Source organism: Myxine glutinosa, chromosome 4 (assembly GCF_964187855.1).
Source record: "Myxine glutinosa chromosome 4, kmMyxGlut1.1, whole genome shotgun sequence".
In the NCBI taxonomy this organism is placed as follows: domain Eukaryota; kingdom Metazoa; phylum Chordata; class Myxini; order Myxiniformes; family Myxinidae; genus Myxine; species Myxine glutinosa.
The window spans coordinates 109,780,429-109,805,753 of NC_136264.1; the positions used below are offsets into that span (position 1 = coordinate 109,780,429).

Here is a 25,325-nt window from a genome sequence, read left to right on the forward strand (position 1 = left end):
GCCAAAAGCCCCACGCCGCTTGCAAGGCGTGTTAGGCCCCAACGGGCGACCCGTACGCGTCTTTTTAGACGGTGTCGCGAACGGCGCCAAACGCTGGGTCGGTGCACGGCCACACGACAGTTTGACGTCCACCGGGCAGGTATCCGTCCCGGTAACTCCTCTCGCCAGACAGGCTCGGGAACGCCGCTTTTCCACACGGCTCAATCAATCCCCCCTTTCGTCGGAGCGGGGCGAGGAAGAAGAAGACCCGTCCTTTTTCCTCGTGTCTTTTCCTCTTCCGTTTCCGGTCACTTCCGTTTCCGGACGCTTTTCAGAAGGGCTCCTGACCCTCCAACCACAACAACCCTTAACCTATTACACATGGATAAGCAAAGACCTGAATGGTAATTCACATACATTCACATAAATATGTAACAGTATGTATCCTGATGTACCCTAACTTGGCGAGATAATTTACATCATATTCATGCAAACGTTTTTAGTCTTGTAGTGTTGTATGGTTCTCTTATATTACCAGCTATACATAAAGTAAACCAAAGGAAAACAATGTACTTTCTATTTAAGCAACATATATTTATAGACATCATACCATAAAGTACACGAGTTATCAATTCAGCGTACACCATATTTGTTACACATATGTACATGATCTTTCTCCATACAGTTCTACAATTCAGAAGTTATCCTCGTCATCGTCGTCGTCTTCTTCATCGTCTTCTGCCGAACTGTCATCACTCTCACCATACACTCTCTGGTTGTCACATGTGGTGAGTTTGCACATGTCTGTGCACTTCAAACCACTGGCCATGCAGACACACATGGGTAGTGTGCATCTTTTCGAACAGGTGCATGCCAGTAAATCCAGAACCGCCTGTGGTGCGGGCTGTCCTTGCATCCAGTCGACTGCCAGCTGCACGCGACCATCCTGGGTATCCCAGTGCCATCCTTTCCCGATTGGACTCGGTACTGCTGGATCCATCTTGAGACTCCTCTTCCAAATAGCGGCTTGATAGTTGGCTCGCTGTGCATGTTTGGATAAGCAGTCTTTGCACGGAGGTAGCTGGTGACTGTCGATCTCTCCCCTCTTGGCACAGAACAGGTGATATCTCAAGTCATTCACCTTCACTGTCCCCGACTTCGGTGCGTACATGAGACAAGTGAAGTTCTCCAATTTATCCATCAGTTCCTCACTGACGTCCCAGTCCTCTCCCAGCTGTGTACATGCATCCTGCACATCTTTGTTGGTTCTGATGAGTTTTAGTGCAGTCAGTTTTCCTCGTCCAGCGAACGTGCTGACTGTGTCGCATCCGGTATAGGCATGCATTCCAATTAGGGCCTGACATACATTTGTGCCGACTGACTTTCCTATTTTCCCTATGTCTAGGATTTTAGCCCTTGCTTTGGTGCCACATTTCTGAAACAACTTGGCATGAATCTTGGTATGAAATGCCAAGCCAATGACAAGTACGTCGGTGTCATCTGAGCTAATAAGCACAGACTGGTATCCATGTGCGGCAGCATGGGCAGCATGCAAGAACGAACGACCATCTGCTTCCTCGTGTGTGCTTTCCAGGGAGGGCCACTACTTCTTGGCTAGCATCAGATGTGATCTGATAACACTTGTCATCGCATGTTACAAAGAGAACCTTTCCCTGTAGGCGTCTGATGTACTCTGGTTTCTTCCACTCTTCGACCAGGAACATGATAAGACTTGACTTGTTCCCAACATAGCTGAGAAACTTGCGCCATTGCCTTACAATTTGAGATGCCGTGATGTTTTTCAGCTCAAGTCCAAGTTCTTCCCCCCTGGTTAACCGTTCGCTGTTTTTGATGGAAGTCTCCTTGTAGGTGTCAAAGATGACATCGATCCTCTGGCTACTGCATCCATCCTTCAGGGCCATGGATAGGACAATCATGGCCACTTCGGCAAATGTAGTTTGATCACCTGCCACCTTCTGTATAAGGAGCATCCCGTCAATAATTGTTGCCGAATTGTCGGGTATCCTTTCAGCCGGGGTCACAGTCCTTTGCAAGGCCGTGGCTAGGGCAGCTTTGTTGGTTTTCTGTAGAAGGCCTTCGGGTGTCGCCAGGGCCCATGGCAAGGGACCTAGAGGATGAGATAGCACCTCTGCCATGTGAAGATCTTGGCCCTGTGCCATCACGATAATTCTACCAAATAGAGCTCTGTCTGCTTGAAGAATTACTGCCCTGCCATTGCTTCTGCATTCCTTCTTCTTAGTGAGGTTGCTGAAAGTCTTCAGCTTGTTCAGTTGCAAAGGGTCGTGGAATTTCTTGATTGGTGGGTTGCTCTCAAGTCGCTCAATCTTGAAGTTTGTGTAGCACTTGTGTCCGACTTCCCATGCTTTCTCCAGATCCTTGGCAATATTTGGAGGGGCTGCGCGTGCGGTGGAAATACTGATGAGAGAGCTGGCCATAGTGAATGGGTTCACCCAACTCTGGATCAGAGTTATCAGTGATGATACAGCGTCCTCATCTTTCTTGATCCGTGTTTGCTGCAGATCCGCGTGTTGTACGTGTGTGTTGCTCACATTCACCATTTCCCTCATCTGGCGGAGAAACGCACTCCTGTGTTCGGATGTGACATAGTAGCGCTTCACTGCTCCAGATTTCAAGTTGAACCTGGTAGTGCCAGGTTCAACTACACTACACTTCAGTGTAGTCAGATTCGTTTGTGGCGGCCGTGTTTCTGTCATGTGCATCTTTAGTGCTTGGTCTCGTGTAACTTCTGTAGCAAGAGAAATGGTATCGTGCTTCAGCTCGTGTCTCTACTTGTGGCAGCCATGATTTTCGTGTCACATTTACGCACGGCGCTGTTTCGCAGTGTTTCATCTGCTCTCAGATCAACAGCCTTGCTCAACTTTTCACGGGATGACGTTCCCTTGCACCACTTGGTCTTTCCACAGAATATACAATCCGGTTCATAGATGCGTGATTCCGAAGATGCCCTTCTGGCTTGTCTCTTGCTCGCTGAACATGTTGCAGCAGCATCGTCGGTTAAATTGGATTCAGCTTTTCGTTTCAGTGCTTCCAAATCTCGCTTCATGGTGAACACGCTCCTGCACTGCCTGTGGTAGAATACTCGGGGAATCTCCTTCTCTGGCAGCGACTGAGCAAGGTCGAGAATGGGTGCATGGTTCCGTATTTTGGCCGCATCCAGCAATGTAGTCCACGAATCGAATGTTTGAGGGCTTATGAGCGGATCTTCTGGTTTGACATCTAACGATAGCTTATGAATGATACAAACGTCCTTGGGAACTTTCTGAGTGATCGCAATCTCCATTGCAAGTATTTGTTCAATTGTCTATCTGCGGTACACTCTGTTTCACCACCACCAATATCACCACCACCGTCTCACCTGGAAAGACACATAATATCGAATGAGACCACCACCACAACCACTACTACAAATTAGCATCAGTTGCTATAGTTGCTTAAAAATGTATTCTGCACCAACAAATCTACAAAGAGAAATACATTAGATGTCGTGCACCGTACACTGTCGTGCACTGTCTGTCGTGCAATGTCGTGCACTGTCATGGTTGCAAATCACCTAAAATATAATGAAAATATTGACATTGATGACAACATTCGTATTAGCATGTCTACACATATTGCATTGAATTTCATAGCACATCATGATCATATGTGTGAGGATATTGACTCTAATTATACTGTATGTGTGTCTCAAATCGAAACATACCTTTTACATACCTTTTGATTTTTGCCTATTTTTGTTCCTAAAATTGGGGATTTTGTGATGAAGTTTTGAGAGTTGGTGGAAATAATTATGTTTTAATAATCATTATAGAGGTTACTATAGATCACACAGGCACTTTCTATACATCATTTGAAAGGTAATTCAATAACCTTTTACCTGATATACCACACTAGCTGATATATACACGTGATATTATTTAAGAGCCAAAAAACTAACCCCACCCCCTAAATCTTAAGCGGGAAAAATGACCCGAAAAGCGATAAATGGGTGATCTGACAAATGTGATGATAACACAGATACGGCTAAGAGTTTCACACTGCTATCACATTTTTTTCAGCACTAGGGACCTTGGCCTTGCCAAAAATAACTGTTAGCCATCCTCCCTCTGATTGAGCATGGTCGACCCCTCGGCTCATAGCCTAAAAGGTGAAAAATCGCAATCGCTTTTCGTCCTGAATTACGTGCAAACGTGTGACGTGTGACGGGATGGAACATCACGTGATCGCTCTGAGCGAATCAGCGAGCTCTGGCACCGGCTGAGATTAGCGGGTACTTCGCTGAAATGCGCTGAGGTAAATATGAATAAAAAATATGGATCTCGTCAAATATTGTCTCGGCCATGTTCGTCCCAGGCTCAATGGCCATGTCTATGCCAAATATCAAGCACGTGAGCCTCTCCATTTCGGAGTCTATCGGTAACATTACACACACACACACAAACTGTGTTTTATATATATAGATGATTGATACACTCCAATACATATCACTGTATTGATAAAATAATAACAAATAGGATAAATGAGAATTTAAACATTGAAATCATCTTATGAAAGTTTGCCTCAAATACTTCATTTGAATCATAGTTTATTGTTTCAATTGCAGGAAAACAAAAAATAATACTTTAAAATCTGCTCATCACATCATGGAAATGTCCAATATATTCACACCAAGCACATATGGTAATTTTTCACAAACAAGACGACCAATTGGTCTCAAATTGAAAAGGCCAGATTTTTTTTTCGTCCGACACAATTAACCTTTTAAAGTCCACGAAATAATTTAAATTTATATATGAACTTAAACTTTTTCCATCACTGGGGACGACACTTTTGTGAGTTACCCCACGCACGCAAAGCGAAAAGCGGGGTTAAGAAATTGGTTCAAGTTCGCCCTTCGGTCTGTCATCAATTTATGACCATCAGTTTATGACTAAGGAACAACTTGTTTAAATTGAATGTTATATTTTGAACATGAATCTGAACATAATAGGAAGACACGTTTGCCGTTTTACTGTACTTTGGCTCTGAATGTCATATTAAGATGAAGATCGCCATAAAATAAAACGCCATAAAACTTAGAGAAGATGAAGATCTCCCCTTCTTCATATTGTTGCGTGGACCCTTCCGGTTAACACCAGGGACCGCGGATGGACCAGAACGGCTTTAATTAAAAAAAAAAAAAAAAAAAAACATTTCCTTCTCTGTTCTCATTCGTTTATTCATTCTTATTCGTTCGTTCGTTCTTCGACCACGTGTTTCTCCCCCATTTCCCCAGATAGTTTTCACTCATTAACCTTCAATGTTTACACTTTCCCCTCAAGTTATGTATTCCGTCATATTTTATAACACCTTTTTCTTCTTCTTCTTTAAAAGGCTGCTTTCGACTTGCTCACCAAATCAATTCATCCCAAAAAAAATATCCATCTCCTATAGTGCCTTTTTTCTACATTCCCTAAACTCTCCTGCACTCCATCCTCCATCCAGCGTCCTTAAACGTATTTTTAACTCGAAGGTCACAAGAAACTCATTTTGCAATAAATGTTCGTTTCCCATAAATCGTACACTTTCAAAAATCCAATCTCACCCCTCCCCTCCAAATCTTCCCCATAACCCCTCCCCTCCAAATCTTCCCCATCACCCCTCCCCTCCAAATCTTCCCCATCACCCATCCCTTTCAAATCTCCCCCCTTGCCCCCTCCCTCCTAAACTACCCCCTCACCCCTCCCCGCCAAGACGCCCACTCGCCCCTCCCCTCCTAGACTCCTGCCTCACCCCTCCCCTCCAAATCTCCCCCATATCCCATCCCTTTCAAATCCCTCCCCTTGTCCCTTCCCTCCCAAACTCCCCCCTCACCCCTCCCCTTCAAATCTCCCCACCCTCATTGCTTCTCAATTTCCCCCCCCCTCACTCCCCCTCCTCAAAGCGTCCTCCCCGCTTCTTCCCCCTTCAAACTCTCACCCCCATCTCCCCCAACCTTCTGCCTCGCTCTTCCCCCTCCTCAAATAACACCTCATTGTGGCTCACCCAATCACCATCAAACCTTTTGTCCGCCCCATCCTTCCCTTTCTCCGAGCTATTCTGAAATCTCTGACACACCTTCAACAGCTCTCCCTATCTCTTCCACCTCTTCCACATCTTACCCTACCCCTCCTCCCCCCTGTTCTGTATCTGATGCTCCCCCTTCCCCTTCATTAACGGTATGGACCTCAAACATCCGGGGCCTTCGTTCAAACTTAACTGATCTCTCCATACAGGTTGCTTCTGTCAAACCAGACGTGATCTGCTTAACAGAAACTTTCCTCCTTTATGATGCCTCTGATTCCATAGTATCTCTCCCGGGCTACTCCCTCCTCCGGTATGATAGACCTGAGCCTCGTCCTGGAGGCGGGGTTGCTATCTTTATCAAAAACTCTCTTCCTCACTCGCCCTGCACTGCACTCTCTCCACCTCACCCCCAGGAATACCTCTGGCTACGGCTTCCCCTTCGCTCCCACCTCTTGTTCATATGTGTGTTGTACCGTCCACCAAACAGTGATGACTCCATCTACATCTCGCTGTCTGATGATATGGACCAACTTCTATCTACTCATCCCAACTCTCTCTTCCTCATATGTGGTGATTTCAATTGTCACCATGCCAGTTGGCTGGGTGTGGGTACCTCTCTCACCAGCCATGGCTCTTCAGCAAAGGACTTCTGCGACTCACTGGGACTGACACAATCTGTCAATTTCCTGACCCGGATCTCAGTCAACGGAACATCTTCTCTTCTGGACTTGGTTATGACTAACTTCCCTGAAAATGTCTGCTGCTCTTCTTCTGCTCCGATCGGATCATCTGATCATGTCCTTGTTAAAGTGGACATCTCTCTGACCATCCTCAGGGAGCCTGCTCAGCGTCGACGAGTCTGGCATTTCACTCAGGCCAACTGGCACGGTCTTCAAGCAGCCATCAATCATCTGGACTGGTCTCCCATCTCTACCACCTCTGACATCAACTCATCCTGGGAATTCTTCCAAAGTAAATTGCTCTCTCTCATGCACAGATTTATCCCATCTCGTCTTCAGTTGTCATACCCTTCCTCCCGTCCATGGTACACGGAATCTTGTGGTGAGGCTGTTGCCCAGAAACAACTTGCCTTCGTCTCCTGGAAAGCAAATCCAACGGAAGGAAATCTCATTTCCTTTCACAAAGCCCAAAACAAGTGTGTGTCCACCCTCAGGAGAGCCAGGAAACAATATCTCTCCGTTCTCAAGACCGAACTCTCTTATCTGTCTCCCTCTTCCAAATCCTGGTGGCGTCTGGTCAAATCCGTTTCTGGTGTTTGTTCCCCCTCCATCCCCTCCCTTACCTCAAACGGCTACACAGCTGACTCCGCACGTGAAAAAGCTGAATGCCTCAACTCTGTGTTTGCCTCTAAATCTTGTGTCCCAAACCCATCCCTCTCTGTACCCACCATACCCAGTCGTACCCTGCTGCTCCTGGACTCCGTGTCCTTTCCTCCTGACAAGGTGGAAAAGTTTCTGTCAACCCTCGACTCTGATTCTGCAACTGGACCCGACGGCATCAGCCCACGGGTCCTAAAATCCTGCTCTGCTGCTCTATCTCACCCTCTCTCTGTTCTCTTCACCCTCTCTTTTGCTCAAGGTCAACTACCATCTGCTTGGAAATCAGCCAACATCACCGCTTTGCACAAAAAAGGTGCAAAAACAGATCCTAGCAACTACAGACCAATCAGCCTTCTCCCAATTATCAGCAAAGTCATGGAATCCATCATTGCTTCGGATATGAAATCTTTCCTCTTCTCCAATGGCTTGATCTCTGATCATCAATTTGGTTTCAGACCAGGTCACTCTACTCTGGACATGCTGCTTCTGCTGTCTCAACAATGGATGGAGGTCCTCAATGCCAAACAGGAAATTAGAGCTGTCTCCCTCGACATATCACGTGCCTTCGACACGGTCTGGCACCCCGCTCTGCTCACCAAACTCTCCTCCTTTGGTATCCATGGAAATCTCCACGCATGGCTGGCGGACTTCCTCTCTAGTCGTCGTCAACGTGTGGCCCTGAATGGGTTTCTCTCATCTCCTCTTCCTGTTCAGGCTGGAGTTCCCCAAGGCAGTGTTCTGGGCCCCGTGCTTTTTCTGGTCTTCATCAATGATCTCTCTGACTCTCTCGAAAATCCTCTCTATCTCTTTGCTGATGACTCCACTCTCTGCCGCTCCATTCCTCTTCCCTCAGATCGGCAGTCTGCTGCCTCCTCACTCTCTGAAGACCTGGACAAAATCACAGACTGGTCAAACAAGTGGAACATGTCTTTCAATCCTGACAAATCTCACACTCTTACTATGTCTCTCCGAAAAGATCGACTGGCCAACCCTCCCATCTACTTTCTCAACAATCCTCTCCAAGAAGTTCTGTCGCTCAAGATTTTGGGTCTCACTATCTGCCATGATCTTTCTTGGGAAAACCACATTTCCAAGCTGGCCTCCAAAGCCAGTCGCCGACTGGGCATCCTCCGTCGTGCGAAGTCCTTCCTCGGCACACCTGAGCTCCTCACCACATACAAGGCTTTCATCCGCAGCTCAATGGAATACTGTTCTCCCCTATGGGCCGGTGCTCCTGCCTCACACCTAGCTCGGCTTCACGCTGTTGAAACCAAAGCTTTCAGAATTATTGGAATCTCCCGCGATGAAGCTATCTCTGAGGGCCTTTCACTCACTCACCGCAGGCAGGTAGGTGGTCTTTCTGTCTTCTACCGACTCCTCTCCGGCCTTGCACCCCCAGCTCTCTCTGTGCTCTGTCCCCCAAATATTCCTACAGGTCGCACAAGATCTGCCAGCAACCCTCTGATGGTTAAACTGCCGAAATCTCGGCTCTCTGCTCACCTTCACTCTTTCATTCCTCTTTTCTCCCGCCTCTGGAACAAACTCCCTCACTCCCTTCAATCCCACTCCTCCCTCCAGGTCTTTAAAACAGCTGTTCACCACCATCTCTTATCTTCCCCCATCCAAAACCTTGATCTTTTCTACCCCCGCTAATTCACCCCAGATCCACCTTGTTTGAAATTCCAACTTCTTTCCTGGAAGTCCTGGCAGTGTCCATATGTTTTATACCTCTCCCACCGCCCCCTTCCCATGCCCCCCCCCCCCCCAAAGCCCTCGCCCTCTCTCAGATCTCTCGATGTCTCCATGTCTCTCGGTCCCTGCTCTCAAATGTTGTGTTTGTGTCCTTCCCCCTCTCTCCCCATCTTGTCTACCGCTCCTGATGTTATATGTTTTATGTGTCGGTTTGTCTTTCTGTGTGATTAATGTTCGCTCTTTCACGAGCCTCGATCTTGTATACAAAAAAAAAAAAAAAAAAAAAAATGGAAGCGACGACCAAACACGGATTCTACTTATGAAACGCGGGAGGAAGAAGGGAAGAGGAAGCTGCGGTAAAAGGGCGTACCTGTGGAAGGCGAACGAACTCAAACAAAACCAGATTTGTGGGGAATGAAAAATAATACAAGGGTTTATTAACGGTTCCGAGAACAAAGAAAAGTGATGCTCTAAACCCCCCTATATGGAGTACTCCCACTCGACAGACTTATTAAACAAACCACAGGGCAGACGACGAAATGAACAAAGAGGGTGTGTGTGTATGGTGCGTTCTTAGCTTTGCTCGCTCGGGAGCGTGGCATGGAGATAGTGCAGGCCTCGGACAGCTAGGCCCTGACACGTGGGCGGGAGGGGTCTCCCCGACGAGACTCGCTCGCCAGCCCCGGTCCTCTCACACCGGAACTCTGAAACGCTCGCCCCGTCCGAAGGACCACGGTTCCTGGGGCTGTCGTCTCTGCTCGGCGCTTTTGAGATGGTGGGTGGTTGGCGATGGTACGCACGAGGCCACGAATGCGACCACCAACGGGGCGAACCTCGGCACAACAGCTGCCCACGCAAGCACGCGATCCGATCGCAGGGAAGATGGGAGGGAACGAAGGCAGGAAGGAACGGGAGGGAAAAATGGCCAGTGCACTCTATCACGACTGAATTCTCTCAGCTCTCCCAAATGGCATCTGCTCTGCCTCGTGTCCAACTCCGAACTCCTGAAATGGCATCTCCTCCGCCTCGTGTCCAACTCTGGACTCTTCTTCTTCTTCTCCTTTGTGTCGTCACTTCCCTCACATCCCCGTCCCGCCCTCTCGTGATGTCCATTGGTCCGGCCTCCCCCATGACGTCAAAAGATCCACCCCCTTTTCAGCGTGTCTCGGCAGGGCGTGTCTCAGCCTGCCCGTTTTGGTGGGTGTTGTTTGATTGATGTGAAAGGGAAGGGAATTAATTAATGTTGGTGTGCTAGGGGCATGAATTCCTACTGTCTCGGTGCGGTGCCAAAAGGGACATTGGATTGACCACAGGGGTGGGAAAACACACAAAGTTACCCTTATCGCCCTGACTACTTAGCACTTCCTGTCCCCGTACAGGAAATACATACGCAATTATCCCGGCATACGCCTACACATACTAACTTAAAGGTACATAGTGGGTTCTAGCTATCGTGACATCCCGAAGCATTCGACCTGCACAGATCTATCTGGCTCTAGATATTCCTCTACCTCTCCCGACATAACAATATTCAGCAAAGCGATGTGTGGTATTTTGAAAGAGACCTGCGGTGCCGGCCCCATGGTGTTCACTAGCATCGGATTAACAATGGATACATGGCAAGTTGGAAAATGGGTTGTTTGGAATCGAAAGCGGGTTTTTCATATGTCTCTCCCCCCACCCCTCTCTGTCTACTCACTTCTCTCTCAACCCTCCCCATCCTCCCTACTCCTGTCCCTCCCTCCCTCTTTCCCTCACTCCCACCCCCCTCCAGTGGTGTAAAGTATAGAGATATGTGGTGAGGCTTTGCTCTCTCCCCCATCCTTCCTCCCTCCCTGCTCTCCCTTCCCTTCCCTTCTCATCTCATCTCATCCCATCCCATCCAATCTCCATATCCCCTCTCTCTTCCTCCTCCCATCTCCTCCTCCCATTTCTCTCTCCCCACCATGTCTCCCTTCCTCTCTCTGCCCCACCACTTTCACCTCCCTCCTCCCTCTCCCTCATCTCTCCCCCTCCCGTCTCATTCATCTTCCCCTACCCACTTCTTTCACCCCTCCCCCACCCTTTCCTCTCTCTCCCCACCTCTCTTCATATTCTCGTCACAAAGTGACTTTGCATTACCCGGCCGGGTAACTTTGCTAGTAACTAATAGATATTACAGTAGAGAGTTACTTTTATATTTTGGTACCTTTTTAATGTAGTGAGATGATTTTCTCAGTCAAATGTATCTCCAGCTATAATAAGCTAAGTTACATTTTCTTGTTTGCAGCAGATGTACAAGCAGTGAACTATTTTGATATAAATACTCCTTTCTTTCTTGCTGTCAGATGTTACTATCTATCTATTGGCCCAATAAAAATAATGCCACTTATAGGGAAGACAGGGATTACATACAATAAAGTGTCTGCTTAAATTGGGAGAAAAAGTTGCCAAAATAAAATTCGGGGCAAACTATAATATTGAACAAACAAAAGTGCTGCATGGTAGCTTATGGTGGAAATAAAGATCTTAAATGCACACTGGCAGAAAGAAGGAGGAAACCGAAGAAATGATGTCATGGTCACATGGTAAAACCTTTATGAAATATCAATCTGCCACAGCAAAGTGTTTGTTTTTCTACTGTACCAACCAAAGAAGAAGCACCTGGAAATCAGTACCTACCAGCCTAGGTGGTGAGAGTATCTGCTCTGAATCTGAGAGATTGGCGGTTGGCCGTCATATCAAACAAAATAAATATTGCAGATGCTGCTTCCTCTCATGATGCTCAGCATCTGCGAGCACTGCACCAACTTCTCTCTCTACTACTTTAAGGACCCCTGAATGTAAGCATTCTTGAGTTTTATTTTCCTGCTAACTCCCTCACTGCTTGTCAACATTTTTCACTCTGGGACGGTCTCTTTCTGCTTTCAAACACCCATAAAAAAAAAAAATTTAACACCTTTAGAGGCCATTTTCCCCCGCGAAGCGGGGGGTTGGCCTTTTTCGGGCACCGTGGTTGTTGTTGTTTTTGTTGGTCACCTTTTTGAAGCAATGTTTTACGGCCGGATGCCCTTCCTGCCGCCAACCCTTTTTGTCGCCTTTTACGACAAACAAGGAATTACCAGTGAACTGGTACTCAATTTGCCGACCTCGGAAGGATGACAGGCTGAGTCAACCCCCCTGGCGTTAATTCAGCGATCGACCGGGATTCAAACCCAGGATCCTAGGATCCTAAGCTGGCACCCTAGCCGCTAGCCCAACACCAGGTGCTTTCAAACACCCATAGAATAATGATAAATACTATTACGTTTATGGGGGTAGGTAAGAGAGTACCATAGGAAAGGTAGGATTGAATAGGAAATAGCATGGACCGTGTAACATGTAGGAGCATTTAGATGCACTAAGTAGGGAGAATGTAGCTTAAGGTTGTTTTTAAATGTCATACTAGGGATGATACTGTGTTCATTAGTAGTAGGGTTTAAGGTTAATTTTCCCTGTTCATGATATCCTCTGTGGCCATCCATAACATTTAAAACAACTGCCGGCCAAGCAAAACAGCAGCCGGTTAGTAGTCACACTCCATGGACACGATACAGTGAAGACCCACCCAGGAGAGGTGGGGCAAAAACGGTTCAATGGGTGGGGAACGGGACCGGCAGCCCAAGCCCCCCCCTCCCCCACACACCCTTCTCCTCTCCACCTCCCCCTGAGTGACGTGGCCGAATGACGTAGGCAGGCAAAGAAGAAGCTTCGCGATTGGTTCTTCGGGAGCGAGGGCGCGAGAAAGAAGCTTCACCATTTTTGTGTCCTTGGAGGAGAGCATTTTGTGTGACGATCGTGAGGGAGCTTTGACTGCTGGACTCTTCGGTGGGCTGGATGCCACGCTGTCCTTCCCAGAAAAGGAAGAGGGCCGTCTACATGCTCGCCATCAGCCTCGACACCGAAGGCTTTCGGTGCGCGGCGTTAGACGTCGTCGCCATTTTGCCAGGTTTTCCGCTGGGTGTCTCCAGGCTTCGACAGCCGTCCTTTCCAACAGGATCCATTTTGCGTCAGCTATGTGCCGGAGAGTGAACTGTTATTTTCTAACTTTACCCTGTGTGTGCTTTTGTGTCCGTCTGGTGGTATCTCAAGTTAACATTCTTACCTCAGATTTATTTTTGTTATTTTCATTTCACGCCTTTATTTTCTTGTAAATAATAATCGTTACATTTTCATTGCCGTGTTCTTGGTTGGGTTTTGGAATAAACCCTTGTGTTCGTGACGTTAAACACCGTGTTTCTTCCATCCTGTGCGTCATAATTGCCGGATTGGGAGTTCGCCTCGGGAGTTAAAGCTGGTTCTGTTCACCCGTCCACGGCTGGTGATAACTAGCTGCGGACGTGACAATACTATATTATGCATTGAAATTAAGGCTCAATATTTGAGCATCATTGGTAGTTGAATCTGAAAGTTCTTAAGAAATTCCTTAAGAAACAAATGGAAAAACACACGCAATACAGTCATACCCCGTTTTACGCCATTTCAACCTACGTCAAATCTGACTTTACGCCACTCTTCTCGAGTAAATTTCAGTTCAGCGAACGTCATTATGTGCGACTTTACGTCACTCCTACGGACGTGATAAAAAAAATTTCCTTAAAAATATATTTAAAATAAATAAAATAGTACATAAATTAAACAATAAAAGAAGCTAAAGAAACAATTTAAAATACAATCAAAAGCACATTAAAAATATATATAAATGTACGTACAGTATACTGTACATACGCGCAACTGCTGGTTCTCATTCAAAACAGAGGCGACGTACAGTATTCCTTTACTGTGTCTGTGTTAGCCATGGGTCCTAAGGAGGATAATGCCAGTGTTTCCAAGAGTAATGTGGTTACGATGGAAGATAAGTTAAATCTGATTAAAAGGTATGAAAAAGGTGAAAAAGTGTCGGTGATAGCGCATAGACCTTATCGCGAATCGGAACCGCAATGTGTCATGGGATCGGAAAGGGGCAATAGCGCCGCCCGCGGTCGCTGTCACTGTCACTTTGACAGACTGCTTGGTATTACACCTAGCGGAACAATTTCATACATTTCCAAACCTACAGGAGGAAACACATCGGACAAAACAATTGTAAAGATAACGAACATTGTAGACAAGTTCCAGCCCGGCGATATTTGTATGGCCGATCGAGGTTTCAACATTCAGGAACTGTTCTTGCATAAGCAGGTTGTTTCTCTTCTCCAATGGGAACCCCCCTTTCTCTCAAATATTTCTTTAAATCGCTGGATTTTAATCCCAAAAAACGCTGAATTTCTTTCACATTAGCCATCTTCCTTTCCATAAACACAGCGTCGATCGTAGACAGACGCTTCCTCTTCTGGGTTCGTGTTTACCTTTGCCCCCTTTTCGATCCATCACGCTTTGCGGTGGAGCGCCCTCTGTTGATATTTACCGATTCGCGATAAGGTCTATGCCTTAGGGCTGCCACGGTCGACGGTATCGACCAATCGACCATCATTCATGATAGGGAACGTATTCTCGCATACGTCACTGAAAAAGCGCCGCCAGCTAAGACTGCTAAAATGTGTTTGTGTTCAGAAGAGACGCCATGTTTAAGGTGAATAACATACTCTTATTAATTTTATTTATTCTTCTTTACAAATTCATTTATTAATTGGGTTCATTACTCATTAAAAAATATGACTAAAATGTGTTTGTAGTGTTCTTTAAGGTTTAGCGATAGTTATATACTTTCGCGAGGTATTTACTCTAGTTTTACGATGTTTGTCTTCATTTTAAGGCTTTTTTTTTTTGTTGTTGTTGTATACAAGATCGAGGCTCGTGAAAGAGCTAAAAGGCATTACGCCCGGTTTACGTCAAAAACCGAGTTACGTCACGGCTTATGGAACCAATTAATGACGTAGGCCAGGGTATTACTGTAATCATATTCCGGTTTTTGGTGGTGGTAGATTTTCTTCTCTTCTCCAAGTGACCTGCTTCTAAATTTATGTAAACCGTTCTGGATTTGTCTCCGATGCCATTGATTGTTGTGCAATTTTTTTGTATCAAGTGGTGTTCTATCGTGTGCTCATTTCCTTGTCTTTTCTGTGCCCGTTTTGGTAATTCTGATCTTGTGCCTGCCTGGGCTAATTCAGGCCTACCTAATCGGCTAATTGAGCCAACCCATATGTCTCTGTATCCCATTTCCCACTGTCACTCCAATTCTTTTAACATACCCTCTGCAATTCTAATTCCTTCCTTACACCTCCAATCAAAACAACAACAAATTAAAACAACTATCGGGGACGTTTCTTTGCAATAGTTGTACCCCACCCCCTTCCCCAACGCAAGTTGGGGGCCAAATCTTTTTTTTTTTTTTTTTTTTTTTTTTGTGTATACAAGATCGAGGCTCGTGAAAGAGCGAACATTAATCACACAGAAAGACAAACCGACACATAAAACATATAACATCGGGAGCGGTAGACAAGATGGGGAGAGAGGGGGAAGGACACAAACACAACATTTGAGAGCAGGGACCGAGAGACATGGAGACATCGAGAGATCTGTGGGAGGGAGAGGGCTTTGGGGGGAGGCATGGGAAGGGGGGGGGGTGGGAGAGGTATAAAACACATGGACACTGCCAGGACTTCCAGGAAAGAAGTTGGAATTTCAAACAAGGTGGATCTGGGGTGAATTAGCGGGGGTAGAAAAGATCAAGGTTTTGGATGGGGGAAGATAAGAGATGGTGGTGAACAGCTGTTTTAAAGACCTGGAGGGAGGAGTGGGATTGAAGGGAGTGAGGGAGTTTGTTCCAGAGGCGGGAGAAAAGAGGAATTAAAGAGTGAAGGTGAGCAGAGAGCCGAGATTTCGGCAGTTTAACCATCAGAGGGCTGGCAGATCTTGTGCGACCTGTAGGAATATTTGGGGGACAGAGCACAGAGAGAGCTGGGGGTGCAAGGCCGGAGAGGAGTCAGTAGAAGACAGAAAGACCACCTACCTGCCTGCGGTGAGTGAGTGAAAGGCCCTCAGAGATAGCTTCATCGCGGGAGATTCCAATAATTCTGAAAGCTTTGGTTTCAACAGCGTGAAGCCGAGCTAGGTGTGAGGCAGGAGCACCGGCCCATAGTGGAGAACAGTATTCCATTGAGCTGCGGATGAAAGCCTTGTATGTGGTGAGGAGCTCAGGTGTGCCGAGGAAGGACTTCGCACGACGGAGGATGCCCAGTCGGCGACTGGCTTTGGAGGCCAGCTTGGAAATGTGGTTTTCCCAAGAAAGATCATGGCAGATAGTGAGACCCAAAAGCTTGAGCGACAGAACTTCTTGGAGAGGATTGTTGAGAAAGTAGATGGGAGGGTTGTCCAGTCGATCTTTTCGGAGAGACATAGTAAGAGTGTGAGATTTGTCAGGATTGAAAGACATGTTCCACTTGTTTGACCAGTCTGTGATTTTGTCCAAGTCTTCAGAGAGTGAGGATGCTGCAGACTGCCGATCTGAGGGAAGAGGAATGGAGCGGCAGAGAGTGGAGTCATCAGCAAAGAGATAGAGAGGATTTTCAAGAGAGTCAGAGAGATCATTGATGAAGACCAGAAAAAGCACGGGGCCCAGAACACTGCCTTGGGGAACTCCAGCCTGAACATGAAGAGGAGATGAGAGAAACCCATTCAGGGCCACATGTTGACGACGACTAGAGAGGAAGTCCGCCAGCCATGCGTGGAGATTTCCATGGATACCAAAGGAGGAGAGTTTGGTGAGCAGAGCGGGGTGCCAGACCGTGTCGAAGGCACATGATATGTCGAGGGAGACAGCTCTAATTTCCTGTTTGGCATTGAGGACCTCCATCCATTGTTGAGACAGCAGAACCAGCATGTCCAGAGTAGAGTGACCTGGTCTGAAACCAAATTGATGATCAGAGATCAAGCCATTGGAGAAGAGGAAAGATTTCATATCCGAAGCAATGATGGATTCCATGACTTTGCTGATAATTGGGAGAAGGCTGATTGGTCTGTAGTTGCTAGGATCTGTTTTTGCACCTTTTTTGTGCATAGCGGTGATGTTGGCTGATTTCCAAGCAGATGGCAGTTGACCTTGAGCAAAAGAGAGGGTGAAGAGAACAGAGAGAGGGTGAGATAGAGCGGCAGAGCAGGATTTTAGGACCCGTGGGCTGATGCCGTCGGGTCCAGTTGCAGAATCAGAGTCGAGGGTTGACAGAAACTTTTCCACCTTGTCAGGAGGAAAGGACACGGAGTCCAGGAGCAGCAGGGTACGACTGGGTATGGTGGGTACAGAGAGGGATGGGTTTGGGACACAAGATTTAGAGGCAAACACAGAGTTGAGGCATTCAGCTTTTTCACGTGCAGAGTCAGCTGTGTAGCCGTTTGAGGTAAGGGAGGGGATGGAGGGGGAACAAACACCAGAAACGGATTTGACCAGACGCCACCAGGATTTGGAAAAGGGAGACAGATAAGAGAGTTCGGTCTTGAGAATGGAGAGATATTGTTTCCTAGCTCTCCTGAGGGTGGACACACACTTGTTTCGGGCTTTGTGAAAGGAAATGAGATTTCCTTCCGTTGGATTTGCTTTCCAGGAGACGAAGGCAAGTTGTTTCTGGGCAACAGCCTCACCACAAGATTCCGTGTACCATGGACGGGAGGAAGGGTATGACAACTGAAGACAAGATGGGATAAATCTGTGCATGAGAGAGAGCAATTTACTTTGGAAGAATTCCCAGGATGAGTTGATGTCAGAGGTGGTAGAGATGGGAGACCAGTCCAGATGATTGATGGCTGCTTGAAGACCGTGCCAGTTGGCCTGAGTGAAATGCCAGACTCGTCGACGCTGAGCAGGCTCCTTGAGGATGGTCAGAGAGATGTCCACTTTAACAAGGACATGATCAGATGATCCGATTGGAGCAGAAGAAGAGCAGCAGACATTTTCAGGGAAGTTAGTCATAACCAAGTCCAGAAGAGAAGATGTTCCGTTGACTGAGATCCGGGTCGGGAAATTGACAGATTGTGTCAGTCCCAGTGAGTCGCAGAAGTCCTTTGCTGAGGAGCCATGGCTGGTGAGAGAGGTACCCACACCCAGCCAACTGGCATGATGACAGTTGAAATCACCACATATGAGGAAGAGAGAGTTGGGATGAGTAGATAGAAGTTGGTCCATATTATCAGACAGCGAGATGTAGATGGAGTCATCACTGTTTGGTGGACGGTACAACACACATATGAACAAGAGGTGGGAGCGAAGGGGAAGCCGTAGCCAGAGGTATTCCTGGGGGTGAGGTGGAGAGAGTGCAGTGCAGGGTGAGTGCGGAAGAGAGTTTTTGATAAAGATAGCAACCCCACCTCCAGGACGAGGCTCAGGTCTATCATACCGGAGGAGGGAGTAGCCCGGGAGAGATACTAAGGAATCAGAGACATCATAAAGGAGGAAAGTTTCTGTTAAGCAGATCACGTCTGGTTTGACAGAAGCAACCTGTATGGAGAGATCAGTTAAGTTTGAACGAAGGCCCCGGATGTTTGAGGTCCATACCGTTAATGAAGAGGAAGGGGGAGCATCAGATACAGAACAGGGGGAAGGAGGGGTAGGGTAAGAGGTGGAAGAGGTAGGGAGAGCTGTTGAAGGTGTGTCAGAGATTTCAGAATAGCTCGGAGAAAGGGCAGGATGGGGCGGACAAAAGGTTTGATGGTGATTGGGTGAGGCACAATGAGGTGTTATTTGAGGAGGGGGAAGAGCGAGGCAGAAGGTTGGGGGAGATGGAGGTGAGAGTTGGAAGGGGGAAGAAGCGGGGAGGACGCTTTGAGGAGGGGGAGTGAGAGGGGGGAAATTGAGAAGCAATGAGGGTGGGGAGATTTGAAGGGGAGGGGTGAGGGGGGAGTTTGGGAGGGAAGGGACAAGGGGAGGGATTTGAAAGGGATGGGATATGGGGGAGATTTGGAGGGGAGGGGTGAGGGAGGAGTCTAGGAGGGGAGGGGCGAGGGGGCGTCTTGGCGGGGAGGGGTGAGGGGGTAGTTTAGGAGGGAGGGGGCAAGGGGGGAGATTTGAAAGGGATGGGTGATGGGGAAGATTTGGAGGGGAGGGGTTATGGGGAGGATTTGGAGGGGAGGGGTTATGGGGAAGATTTGGAGGGGAGGGGTGAGATTGGATTTTAGAAAGTGTACGATTTATGGGAAACGAACATTTATTGCAAAATGAGTTTCTTGTGACCTTCGAGTTAAAAATACGTTTAAGGACGCTGGATGGAGGATGGAGTGCAGGAGAGTTTAGGGAATGTAGAAAAAAGGCACTATAGGAGATGGATATTTTTTTTGGGATGAATTGATTTGGTAAGCAAGTCGAAAGCAGCCTTTTAAAGAAGAAGAAGAAAAAGGTGTTATAAAATATGACGGCATACATAACTTGAGGGGAAAGTGTAAACATTGAAGGTTAATAACAGTGAAAACTATCTGGGGAAATGGGGGAGAAACACGTGGTCGAAGAACGAACGAACGAATAAGAATAAATAAACGAATGAGAACAGAGAAGGAAATGTTTTTTTGTTTTTTTTGTTTGTTTTTTTTGAGTTGAGATTTACACAAGGAAGTAGGCTATGGGTGAAAAGCCTGGGAATACAGAGAACGAAAGTTATTGGATCACAAACGACGGACCGCTGAGAGAAAAACAAAGCCTCAAGGTTGTACAGTGTACACTGTACAAGGCCTCAAGACACGACACGAATTAACACGATTTTCAATACAGGTATGAAAGATTTGCACCGAAAAATCTTCGTCGGGACACAATATACGTACAACACCATAAATAAATACAGTTTTAACGAAAATACAAATGGGAACAATCACTTAACTTCGATTTCAAATCGTTCGCGACGCGGCAAAGGCCTTGCTCGCGACACGGCAAACAGACGATCAATTTATGAAAGATAAACACCGAGAAACAACCAAAGTTGCACACAATAACTTCACACACCGAAAGATAAATACAGTTTCGACAAAATACAATTGTGAACAGACTTAACTTCGAAAAACGTGGAGACCGTGTGGAGCTTCGAAAATCCCTCCCACCGTCTCCGAGATCTCGCAGGATCTTCCCCATTCTTTACTGCTGCCCGGATTTGTCAGGGCAGCATGGTCACGGTCAGTGTGCCGATCGGTCCCCATGGATCAGTGCTTTCCCTCTGTCATCTTTGCTCTCTCTCTCTCCCTCTCTCTCTCCCCCTCTAACTCTATCATGGCCCTGACTTCGTGAAGGCGGGGGTACACCAATCCTAGATGTGGGAGATCGATCTACTGTCGCCTGTTGCGGACTTGTTTGAGAGAACTGTTATAAAACAACAACAACAACAAATTGGCCTCGGTTTTGTGTACAAAAAACTTCACCCTATTTTGTACCTGTGTGTCATGGTGAAGTGTGCCTTTTCTATATTTCAGTGAAGGACAACCAGTTTGCAGCAGCTTTGGCCGTCAGTTCCAAAGTCTTTGTTGGCTACATAAACAAGCGTGTGCTCGCCATCGACGAATCCTTCTAGCCTACTTTGGGCCTTGTGTCGGTAAGAACTTTACTCTGGGGTAAAGGAACGGAAAGATGGGGATATACTTTAAAAAAAATACACCAAAATATTTATTGACATTTTAAGTTCCTTCTTTTTATTGAGAACTTAAGCCACGTTTTTAATAAATGTTTTATGTCACAGGACATATGAATTTGATGTCACTGGGAAGGTATTAATTTGATGTCACTGGGAAGGTATTAATTTGATGTCACTGGGAAGGTATTAATTTGATGTCATTGGGAAGGTATGAATTTGATGTCATCGGGAAGGTTGTCAGCAAAACATGAGGCCATTCTTTTCTTCCATAAGCAGAAGTGGATGATATGTATAACTGCATTGTACTTCTCAATTCTGAATTTAGCTCAATTACAAACGTATGAAAATGAAAAAAGTTTCCCACTTGGCACCAAGTAACCTCCAGTCATCACCTAACAAACACAGGTATTAAAGTGTTTCACTGCTGCCTGATGCATGAGGTTCGAATCTAACTAATTGGGTCGAAACTCCTACCCTGAGTAGGAGTGGAACCTTCTAGTCACAACACATCGATATTAAGGAAATTATCTGAATTTTGCAATGAAATGCCTGCATTTAATAAGACTAGGCCTCCCATCACTTCGCTGACGGGTTTACTCAAAAGAACCTGGTCGGAGGTCTAACCAGGTCGGACCCAGTCGGAGATCTACTAATGCCCGTAAGCAACACACCCAAAACACATCAAAACTTCCGACGAGGCATACATTTTAAACTCAAAGCCGTTAATTTTTAAACTCAAAACAACATTGAGTGTTTTTTTCTTTTTCAGGCAGTATCATGAACACCACACTCTTTTAAAGGACATGACATGTTTGAATCTATCACCAACATTTCGCATCAGCGCCATTGAAATTTTCGATACGACTTTCCTGATCTTGTTTAACTTGGCACATGCATCCCTGTTTTTAATAAATGGCGGGATATAACCGATGGTGATTTTAACCATCGGAGCTTGAAGAGCGAACACCGAAAGAAAAGTGTTCGGTTCAATGAACAAACCTTGTTCGACTACGTCCGCCACAAACTTCTTGTTCATGCGAGAAGCAGTGTTTACGAGTTAGTGATTCATAAGTGTTGTTAGACCTGGCCCTCGGGTAGAGGGCTCGGGGTACAGCCTTTTGATCCGGAGGTCCTAATTGACGTACTCGCGAGGTCAATACGTTCCCCGTTAATGGGTCGCGCAGTTAAGCAGCCAGATATGACCGAGCGAGATTATCCACCTGCTCACACAACCTTACACCCCCCCACCCCCCTCCAATCAGCGATACGCAGATGTATACCAATCCACCAATGCAATACAAGTTCAGAAATGAATGCAGATTATTTACTTAGGATGAACCAAACCGCAGATCAGCCTTGCTCACACAATACACAATATGCACAGGTATGCCCGATCCAGCAATACAAGGAAGGTTAAGAGGAAAAAATAAGTACAAATCCTTCACTCAGGTAAACCAACCTACAGGATATACAACCAAACAATAAAAAAACAACAACAAGTAAAGATACATTCAAAGTACACCGCCCCCATGCCAAATAATTAAATATCCTACAGCGCGGCATTGCCGGGTCGCCTCCGGCGCCTGGCAATACCACAGTGTAGCTCAGAGAGATTGCATTGGGAGGGAGAGGAGTACAATAATTGATTGATTCATTGCATAATTAAAATCAATAAAAGATTATCATAAAATATTTTCTGAATCAATAGGCTAATAGCATAACTAAACCACTCGTGCTTCATCCGAAGATGTATCTTTTAGAAATGTAACTAAATAAGTCATTAATAAATAAAAAAATAATTAATTGATAAATCAATAAATAATTAATCGATTAAATGATTAGTCAATAAATCCAAAATATCCTTGATAGCCACATCACCTGGTCACTGTCATGTCCAAATATTAGCTTCCTAGCTCAAAAGGTGCCTGAGATATTGCCCAGATGAGAAAGAAAATAAATAAATGATTAATAATGAAAATAAATAAATAATAATCATAACAAAATTAAATAATTAATCGGCTCATATAATACATAAACCACCACCATTTCATCCGAATCTGTAACTTAAAAAAATTAATTAAGTCATTCATCGAATAATTAAATAATTAATCGATTAATCAATTAATCAATAAATCAAAAATACCATTTTCAGCCAAATCACTTGGTCATTGTCATGTCCAAATATCAGCTTCCCAGCTCAAAAGGTGAGAAAGAAAATAAATAAATAATTAATAATGGAAATAAATAAATAATAATCATAAAAAATTAAATAATGAATCAATTCGCTAATAGAACACAAACCACCACCATTTCATCCGAATCTGTAACTTAAAAAATATATAAAAAATTAGTCATTAATGAAATAATTAAATAATTAATCGATTAATTCATTAATCAATGAATCAAAAATAGCCTTTGCAGCCAAATCACGGTCATTGGCATGTCCAAACATCAGCTTCCTAACTCAAAGGGTGCCTGAGACAATGGCCAGAAGAGAAAGGAAATGTACAAGTATAGATACATTGAAAGTACAATGCCCCCATGCCAAATAATTAAATATCCTACAGCCCAGCATTGCCGGGTCGCCTCCGGCGCCTGGCAATACCGCCGTGCAGCTCATAGAGACTGCATTGGGAGGGAGAGGTGTACAATAATTGATTGATTAATTGTATAATTAAAATCAATAAAAGATTTTCACAAAATATTTTCTTAATGAATTGGCTAAGAGCATAACTAAACCACTAGTGCGTCATCCGAAGATGTGTCTTTTAGAAATTTAATTAAACAAGCATTCTGAGTATTGCGCTGCAATACATGTCCCCTACCAAAGTTCAAAGTGCCATAACTTTGTCAAAAATGATCGAATATGCAAATTTATGCACGGTTGATGCTGGTTGTCAAACTTGATCTGAGGTATGCTGAGACACGTGTGTCACGCCTCGCCTCGTTGATAAGCCCGCAAGGTCGCTCCGTGGAGCGGCCTGCACGTATTGCACTGTGTGAATTATATAAATTATTACCAACTCACGGTCTGAGGTACTAGCGATTCCATTTTTTTATGGCACATTGGAGAAGCCAATGCGAGGTTTCTTCTTCCTCAGCTTGTCACAACTCTGTCAAATGCGATCGAGTTAAAAAAGTCAGAATTTGACCAAATCTGTTTTATTCGTTTGTTAATATACCTCAGCTATTGACAAATCTTAAATTAGAATTTTATTTGAGGTTAAAATGACCGCGACAGGTCGTGTCCAACGATGCTTTCAGTCTGCTCATGTGATAAATAATTAAATCCGCACACTTGAAGCCTCTTCTTCTTCACACAATAACAACTTCTAGCTTCCAGACCGTACATCCAATCATCTTGAAATTTTGCACACTTGTTACTCTTCATGACGTCTTCTATAGTATGAAGTTTCACGTCGATCAATAAAGCGATTCAAGAGATATCCTTTTTTTTTTCGTTTAATTAACGATATCTGCCAAACCACATGAGCTATCGCAAATTCCAAAAGGACATTTTAGTAGACTGGCATGCGGAACAGATCTGTGAAGTTTCCCCTCGATTGGATCAAAAATAAGGGAGGGGCTCGGTTTTAAAGGTTCATGTTTAAAAACGTCATAACTCTGAAACCATGTGACGCATGACGTCATGCTCGCTGACTTTTTTGTTCGTCATGGGTGTGCGATTCTGCCTGCAAAGTTTGGCGCCTCGATCTGTTCAGCCGTTGCAGAGAAAAAGGGGTTTTCGTGTTTTCACGAAAAACAAAATGGCGCCCGAACCACGTGACCTGTGACGTCATAATTACCATTAAAATATTCTACAGACCGTGTCCCTCCTATGGTGAAAATTTGATCTCAATCGGTCCTATTATTGCAGAGAAAATCTTTTTTAAAGGAAATTAAAACTTAAAATGGCACTGAGTTAAGGATCATCAGAATTATCAGAATTCCCAAAGTTCAAAGTGCCATAACTTTGTCAAAAATGATCGAAACGTCGTGAAGTTCCAACTTGATCTGTAACTTATGAGGAAACCATGTGCCAAGTTTGAAATCATTAGCATTAAGAGTTTAGAAAAAAAGTCCGGAAAACTGTTCTTTGCGTGACGGACTGACACACTGACGGACTGACGGACGGAGGGACGGCGTGCAAACCTATAGTCCCCTCCGGTGTACACCGGTAGGGGACTAATAAGGCATTAATAAAAAATTAAATAATTAATTGATTAATCAATAAATAATTAATCGATGAAATGATTAATCAATAAATCAAAAATATCCTTGATAGCCACATCACTGCAATGCAATGTCCAAATATGGACTGCAATGACTGCAATGACTGCAATGAAATGGACTGCCATGTCCAAATATTCGCTTCCAAGCTCAAAAGGTACCCAAGATATTGGCCAAATGAGAAAGAAAATAAATAAATAATAATATAAAAAATTAATTTATTAATCAATTCGGTCATAGAACACACTACCATTTCATCAGAATCTGTAACTAAAAAAAAAAAAAATTTTTTGTCATTAATCGAATAATTAAATAGTTAATCGATTATATGATTAATTGATTGTTCAATAAATCAAAAATATCCTTGTTAGCCACATCACTTGGTCACTGTCATGTCCAAATATTAGCTTCCGAGCTCAAAAGGTGCCTGAGATATTGGCCA

At 45.1% G+C, this 25,325-nt stretch overlaps 1 protein-coding gene across 3 annotated transcripts in view; it reads left to right on the forward strand.

Annotated features, from left to right (window-relative positions):
* Positions 1 to 25,325, forward strand: part of LOC137425941 (SPARC-like) — a 197,717-nt gene that overhangs the window by 114,682 nt on the left and 57,710 nt on the right. For all 3 annotated transcript variants that reach the window (XM_078776268.1, XM_078776266.1, XM_078776267.1), the window contains exon 4: positions 20,496 to 20,614. In XM_078776268.1, coding sequence (XP_078632394.1) covers positions 20,496 to 20,614 — 119 coding nt within the window. The remainder of the gene's footprint in view (positions 1 to 20,495; positions 20,615 to 25,325) is intronic.